The sequence below is a fragment of the Rhinoderma darwinii genome, chromosome 3, assembly GCF_050947455.1.
Source record: "Rhinoderma darwinii isolate aRhiDar2 chromosome 3, aRhiDar2.hap1, whole genome shotgun sequence".
NCBI classification, from domain to species: Eukaryota; Metazoa; Chordata; class Amphibia; order Anura; family Rhinodermatidae; genus Rhinoderma; species Rhinoderma darwinii.
The window spans coordinates 420,217,850-420,225,864 of NC_134689.1; the positions used below are offsets into that span (position 1 = coordinate 420,217,850).

Genomic DNA, 8,015 nt, shown 5'->3' on the forward strand with positions numbered 1-8,015 from the left:
TTTTCGCCTGGAATGTCTGCTGCGGAAAACTGCAGCACTTACAGACAGCCTGCTTGCACGCCGGCCTCCTGGGATGAGGTTTCATCCATGTGACCACCGCTACAGCCTGTGCCACCAGGGCAATTTCTGGAATTAATGTATTAATTGTTTACTGCTGATAACATGTCTCTTCTATCCGGATGGTGGAAGTGTCATTAACCTATTTGTGTGAGGGTATGTTCACACGGCAGCATCCGTAACGGCTGACATTACGGGGCTGTTTTCAGGCTGAAACATCCCCGTAATTTCAGCCGTTACGGACGCCCTCGTGTGAACATACCCTCACCCGGCATCCCTGGCAGGCGTTTCCAGAAGCCATGTTTAACCTAGAAGATGATGGACCTACTACCTTAGCTGGTTTTACCAATTCGGCCTTCGAATCGTGACAGATACTTGGCCTGGTGACGACAAACTTCAGATCGAGTCCCTCATGGGGTGACACAGGAAGTGTTGTTAGTAATCCTCAGGGCTGTCGCCTTTCATCTTCTCTCTGAAGCTGTGGATGGGGCCATTTCTCACTGCTTATTTAAACTGTGGGCCCACCAAAGGTGGCCACCAGGCGCTCACTTCCAATGAGGGGGACTACCACCGAGATATACTGGACCCCACCGCTCTTATTCATGTGATGTGACATGGCTAGAATCGCCAGAGGAGCCTGACCGCTATGTTGGACAGACAGCGATGTCCCTAGCCGAGCTGACTCATCGCCCGATGCATCAGCAGGTGTGTCAGTTATATCCTCCGGAGCTGGAGTTTGCTATGTGGGCAGTGGGGTAAGAACATTGACCATGGAGTTGCGCCTGGAAGCTGGATGACTCCCTTACCTTCCGGACTCCCATGCAGAATGTCGCTTGGGGACAGAAGATCCCTGATGGCACTCTGAGGCTTGCGCAGTCCACGCCGTGTGTTTTCACACCTAAAGCGTTCAGGAAGACTAGTATACCTAGCCCATGTCCTGGCAACTGGGGGGAGCAGGAAGACCTGCAGTATCGGGTAAGAAACTGATCTTCTAGAAAACCTAGAATACCTGGGCCGTGCTGCATTCCCCAGGTTGGATAGCAGGGCTTCAATGTCGGACATAGTGGTAGATTTCCGCTCAAGTAAGGCTGGATTCACACGAGCATGTTCGGTCGGTAAAGGACGGAATGTATTTCGGCCGCGTTTCCCGGACCGAACACACTGCAGGGAGCCGGACTTCTAGCATCATAGTTATGTACGACGCTAGGAGTCGATGCTTCACTGCGGGACAACTGTCCCGTACAGTAATCATGTTTTCAGTACAGGACAGTAGTTCCACGGAGAGGCCGGGACCCCTAGCGTCGTACATAACTATGATGCTAGGAGCCCGGCTCCCGGCAGTGTGTTCGGTCCGGGAAATGCGGCCGAAATACGTTCCGTACTTTACAGACCGAACATGCTCGTGTGAATCCAGCCTAATTCTTCTCCCCTCCAGGCCCTTTACTTAAAACCTCCTTAAGATCCCATGGTTGGCAGACAAGTACGCCAATAATTAACAAAAAAAACGGTGCGCGTCTTTCATGAATTTTTGCGCAATGTATGACTCCTGTTGGCCACGCCTCTTTCACTTGCCATTTTCAAACTGTCGATGTAGGTGTCAAACACATAATAAATTTGGCGTTCGCCATATGCTCCATTTTTGTAGCTCAATACGCAGGAGAATATTAGAGAATTTTACATATTTCTGAAAGACATGCACGATCTTTGGCGTCATTCATGAGAGATTAAAAAAAAAAGAGGAATCAAAGGGGCGTGGCTTAACACCGAATAACTTGATGATTGCCCCATATGTATTACCGACAAGCGCCATTTTGTGGTGTAAAATTACTAGTGTGCAGCCATGAATAGGTGTAAGTGTGTCCAATATGGCGTGAGCTGTGCCGAATGTGTTACGTACTATGCGCCATTTTGATAAATTTTGTGCCAACGCCATTATAAAGTGTCCTTATTACTACTCTATTGAACATATCACTCCCCGATTTTTCAGTAATAAGACATAATTTGACTGCACCGTGTGAACGGACCCTTTACCTGCAAAATCATTTGTCTATTAAGGGGGTCTATTCATTCACGGTCGCGCCATTTTGCAGGTAAACAGCAGTTTAACTCGTAAAATCAAGCGACCATTTACAATCAATTTGAGAACGGCACCGCAGCCGCAATGTATGCTGGTACCCTAAAAGTGTATACACCTTTTATATCAAAAACGCTGCACTTTAGCCATGAACATGAAAATCACAGCAAAGAAACGCAATGAAAACTACGGGGAAAAAAACCTCATGTAAATGTACTACTAAGGCCCTGCTCCGCCACAAAGTTCCGTCTCCTATTCATTTCAATGGGGGTCGGACAATTATTTTTCCCGCTGGCTAATTTTTTCAGCTAGCGGGGAAAAGAAGAGCCCTGCCTAATCTTCTGGCGGATTCAGCCCGAAGGTCCCATTGAAGTCAAAGGGAGGAGGAATCTTTCTGCCAATGTGACCTGCCACGCCAAATCCACAGTGTGAACTGACCCTAAAGCAGACGCTGCGGTTGAGGTGAATTGCTTTTAGTTGCGGTTTTTAAAGCGGCGACCTGTAAAAATTGCAACGACATTGAAAAACATCAGCAAATTGCGGTAACCCGCATGCGGTTTTTAGTTTTGTGCAGTTTCAACCGCACCTCGACCACGATACGGGTACGTTTAGATAAGACAATTTTGATTGCGGGGTAAGAAAAATCGTTGCATAACGCGTACGGTCTTACCGCAATATTCTGTTGGTTTTGATGCGTTCTTTTTTTGTGCGGTTTTTACAGATTAATCATGAAAAATCAGTTTCACCTGTAAACACCACACAGGCAAAAAGTGCATTGCAAACTGTGGAGATTTTTTTATGCGTTTTTTACCACACGCCAAAAATGTCTCATCTGAATACATCCAAAGGTAAAGAAATCCCAGTATGGACTCCACATCACAGCTCATCAGGTATGGTGGAGAAGGTGTCCAGCTGGGTGTGATCATTATCTGCTCCATGTGATGGGTGGAGTATAAAGATCTGCTCACTCCACTCTCTCCTTGTGTTACTTCTTCTGCAGTCAGGATGGAGTTGTGGGTCAGGTGGAGTTGGCTATTAGTGGGTCTTCTCTGTGGACTAGGCTTTAGCAGTTCCTTGGTTAGACACCAGCGCCAGTCAGACCCTAGGTGGAGGGATTATCAGCCTGGATGGGGATCTTCTAGAGGACTTGGACAACCTGTGTCTGGAGTGGGCTCTCCTAGAGGAATCCCTTGGTCTCCAGTTCAGACTGGATGGGGCTCCAGGTATCCTGGAGAGTTTCAACCACGACAGCTTACACAATCTCCAAACTCCCCTATCAGTGTGCAGTGCGGTGAGGACAGGCTGGTGGTGATGGTGACCAGAGACTTCTATGGGAATGGAAAGCTGGTGAAGCCCTCAGACCTGTCCCTAGGATCCCAGCCCTGCAGAGCTGGACCACAGAGCTCAGATACTACTGTGATCTTTGAAAATGGCCTTCAAGAATGTGGGAGCAACTTGGAGGTAAGTGATTGAAGGAATAATTCCTTTCTGGCTGTGGTTATATTTTATTCTCCTCTGTATTGAGGCAGTTGACCTTCTTCACGACATAAACCCCCCCCCCCCCATTTAGTCATCCATACTATGCAATAAAATTGCTGTCATTGTAATTACTACTTTACAGTGGTGGCATGACTGCATCGAAGGCCTGTGCCTTTCCTTGAGCAATCTTTCCTAACCTCTCCCTCTCCAACAAAACCTAGTAGTTGCCCCAGGATAAGATGCACATTCTTCTCTCTATTTATGACACTTTGTAATATTTGGATTTCTATTACTTGGTAGTCAGTGTGTGTGTGTGTGTGTGTGTGTGTGTGTGTGTGTATATATTATATTTGGTCTATCATTGTGTGGCCTTTGCCTGCTACTCTGGATCTCTTGTTTCCGCTAGTTTAACTACAACTCATTAGTCTGAGCTGACACTTGAGCATTATGGCTGAATGCCCACCAGCTAACTGATCAGGAGAAATATTTGGTATGGTACTGTTATATACAGTTCAGATCTGTAGTCTTGGGCATAGGCCCATTTTTAGTGGGCGACGTTTCTCCTTGATGCCTAATTCATAAAATTGTAACAGTCTAATCTTACTGCCATGTTCCTTCCCAAGATGACTCCAGACTGGCTTATCTACACGATCAACCTGCGCTACACCCCCACTTCCTCCAGCAATGTGCCCATCACCAGGTTCAATTCTGCTTTGGTTCCCATCCAGTGTTACTACCCACGGTGAGTCTATAACCATTGTGTGGTTCATGGTATGATCTTCTGGAGTTATGACGCTCCTTTCTGGCTTATACTAGTGGAGCACTAGGATGAGCTGCTTCACATAAAAATGTATATCTAGGCAAATGTGAAATGTTAATGAGCCATGCACAAACCCTGTATTGAGACCCATTGTGTCTTTCTGTACCACTGTATGTTACCTCCATAATACAGCATCTAAAGGGGCACACCAAAATCAGAGGGCCTTGCAAATATTTGGGTGATATACGAAGACCCATGCTGTGTGGATTTGTACTGTCTGTATCAGCCCTAAGTGCTGTTTTAAGAGGTTGCACAGGTTTAAAAAAAACCTGTTCACAGGTTGTCTGGTTTTGCAGCTCCATTAAAATGAGCTGTAATACTAGACACAACCTGTGGACAGGTGTGGCATTGTTTTTTGGAAGGAAGCAGCCATTCTTTTACATTCTAGTACAACCCCCTTAAGTCTCATGGCTCTGGTGATCACCGAGTAGTCTCCCCTTCCTGCCTTGATCGTGTCTTCAGGCTTTCCAAAAACTTGCACAGCAGATGACTGCCTCTTTTGTTGACTGTCAAATTTTTGGATATGGTTGGCTGCGAGATATGCAAGTTTTTTTTTTTTTTATTCTTCTCTGTATCTCCTTTAAAACCTGTAGACATGGCAATGTGAGCAGCAACGCAGTCAAGCCAACATGGATTCCATTCAGTACCACGGTGACCACAGAAGAGCGGCTGGTCTTCTCCTTGCGTCTAATGACTGGTAACTCTCTTTCCAGCAGTAGGGTAGTGGTGCAGAGACTCCTGACCTATGCTAATACCCCAGTATTTTATCTTCAGGGGACTGGAGTGCTCCTAGGTCATCACTGGTCTTCCAGCTTGGTGACATGTTCTACATTGAAGCCTCTTTGGATGTTCAGAACCATGTCCCGATGACCCTGTTTGTTGACAGCTGTGTGGCCACCATTACCCCAGATGTGACCTCCAATCCTCGATATGAGATCATCTCTAACAATGGGTGAGTATTTATCATCAATATTGTACTAATCCTCAAGGAGCCCATGATCCAAACCAAATCTGTTCTACAGGTGCCTGATGGATGGGATGCAAGAAGATTCCTCTTCAGTCTTTGTCTCCCCAAGACCACAAGCTGAGAAGCTTCGCTTCATGGTTGATGCCTTCAGGTTCACGGACAGGGATGTTTCTCAGGTAAGTCTCTACTGATCCTGGTTTTCAACCACTAGCACCTCAGCATATAGTCCATTGTCCAAAGCAGATATCTTTAACTAACTTAAAGTCAAGCCAATCCTTTCTTTAGAAGAGCCCCATGACAATCTGGTCATTAAGTGCCCCCTTTGCTTGGACCCCCCCAGCACTCAGCTGAAGTCTGTTGGGTAAGGGTGCAGTCACACGTGGTAGACATTTTCTGTGACTCAGAATCTGATAACTCTCCGAAATCCATGCAACTGCGGCAGGATCCACCCCGTTCAGATGAACAGCATTAACCTGTTTAGTTCTGAAATTTCTGCCACATGTGAATCCACCCTTGGGACAAATGCACACGACGCGTATTATGTGGGTATTTGGCACGCAAATTTTCCTGCAGCAAAACGTAGTATTACTGTACCAGCAAAGTGAATGAGATCAAGTAATTTCATCTACATGTTGAAATCTTGTGTTTCCGCTTGCAAATTGTATCTGACTAGGTTATTAAGAAAAAAAACACACCTATTTTCACACAAAACACTATTCGGTGTGGGTTTTACAGGCTGTTTTGATGCAGATTTTCTGCAGTGTGCTTGTAGCCTGAGTGTTCAATTTCCCTGCAGCCCCACCAAGTTGTGCATTATAGTGCCCATTCAAATGGGTTTTCTATGTTCATGCAGGACAGGTTTTTGAGAGCGAGAGAATCCTTTCACTCTGTTTAAGATACTCATCTCTTGGGCTAAGGACTCCCATCTAACTCTGAAAACCCATTCTTATGCCTCACTTAGAGGGCTGGTCTTAGTTCCCTAATGAAGACCTGGAAAATTGACTGACATCTAATAAAATAGAATGGACAACAGTTTTGACTTCCATCCATGAGGCCACGTGCTTAGTCAGTGAGGGAAATAGTTATAGGATAGACTCGTTGGTACAGGAACCTGTCCTAGATTACTATTGCCAAAATGAAGTTCGTATTGGACATGTGATCGTGCTGTAACTTTGAACATTTAATTAACTACAGTATTGGGGGTCCAGAAGACCGTGACGTGGCACAATCCTTCTAGCATTTAATGGGAGATGTTGGCACAAACTATATAGGAAATAAAAGCATTGCTAGTAGATGTGGAGATGACTGAGAACATGTGTAAATATCTCCTAGATCTATATCACATGTTCTCTGAGAGCTGCCGACATCAATCAGACCCCTGATCCAGTGAACAAGGCCTGCTCCTACAACAAGGCTACCAGCAGGTGAGATCTCCGACAACTGTCACATTCCCTCATTGTTGTCCTTGACTGTAATGGCTCATGTCTTAGTAGGGGACTACGTAACTGGAGTCTTTACTTTTGGTCCTGAATCTTTAGTTGGTCACCCGTGGAAGGATCAAGTGGGATCTGCCAGTGCTGCTCCACCAGGAACTGTGCCACTGCTTCAGGCCAGAGAATGACATGGGGCTCCTCACTTGGAAGACCCAGAGGATTTGGGAAGAGAGATGTTGGTGAGTGCTAGCTTGCTGTAGTTAACATATACATGACACAAATTCATTCCCCCTCTTGATAATATCCATACTCTGATAAACATGCTAACACAGCTATTTGGAAGACTTGTGGTAGGAAGTCTACAAGTGAACATCTTCAGGAAGTATCCTTCAATATTTGGTTGTGGCATTTGGATAGTGGTCTTAGACTGCTGCTGCATACTTTAGGCTTTAGATAATGGAGTAGCTGTACTAATGAAAAATAAATGTAGACTTCTGTTTTTAGTACTCTACCCAAGAGATATGGGTGCAACACTAAGGCAGGGACACTTCTGTACATCATTACTGAAATTGAGTCTTGCCTTTGTAATAGTTCAGTGGCAGGAATGGTCTGAGCCTGTGACAATGTGTTGCTACAAGGCAAAATGCTTCCATATTCCAGACTGCACCCTAAACCTACATACTCCATATTCTACAATACTTGCATTGCTTCTTCCACCAGGTTCTCATGTAGAGAAACATGTCCTGGCCACACTGGGTCCTCTTCTAGTGACTGGAGACAAGCCTAACAAGATCTCTGGAGCAGGACACACTGAAGCTTCCAGAATGACTGCAGGACTTGAACTTCTACAGCTGTGGGTGCTGGTGGCCATTGTGTCCGTCAGTTCAGTAGTTGTTGCCGTTGCTTTTACTATGGTTGTAAGATGTCTCCTGAAAAGGTTTTCCCACAAAGAATCTGCATAGAAATAAACAACTCTTGACTAATCCATGTCTCGTTCTTGGGTGTTCCTTGGAATGGGCAACACTTGCATAGGTTCATATGTCAAGTTTGGCATTTGCTACCTCCACATGTGGACATTGGTCAGTATAGGACCTTTGTAAGAAAAATATTGGGGCCTCTTGTGCGATTCTGAGTGAGTTGCTCATCCATGGCGTTCTTTCACTGATGTGCCAATTTTTCTAGGTT

General features: G+C 45.5%; 1 protein-coding gene across 1 annotated transcript; it reads left to right on the top strand.

The window, feature by feature from the left end:
- The first annotated feature begins 3,136 nt into the window (after positions 1–3,136).
- On the top strand, positions 3,137–7,792 carry LOC142748455 (zona pellucida sperm-binding protein 3-like). Its single transcript, XM_075855550.1, has 8 exons — positions 3,137–3,592; positions 4,234–4,352; positions 5,024–5,127; positions 5,205–5,382; positions 5,453–5,573; positions 6,730–6,821; positions 6,936–7,069; positions 7,551–7,792. The coding sequence occupies exons 1-8, from the start codon at positions 3,137–3,139 to the stop codon at positions 7,790–7,792; spliced, it is 1,446 nt and encodes a 481-aa protein (XP_075711665.1).
- Positions 7,793–8,015: the final 223 nt, after the last annotated feature.

Excerpts from the sequence above, each read along its gene's own strand:
- LOC142748455 (XM_075855550.1), top strand. The coding sequence starts at position 3,137 with ATGGAGTTGTGGGTCAGGTGGAGTTGGCTATTAGTGGGTCTTCTCTGT. Across the intron at positions 3,593-4,233 it reads AATGTGGGAGCAACTTGGAG|ATGACTCCAGACTGGCTTAT; the intron begins GTAAGTGATTGA and ends TTCCTTCCCAAG. Across the intron at positions 5,383-5,452 it reads GAGATCATCTCTAACAATGG|GTGCCTGATGGATGGGATGC; the intron begins GTGAGTATTTAT and ends TCTGTTCTACAG.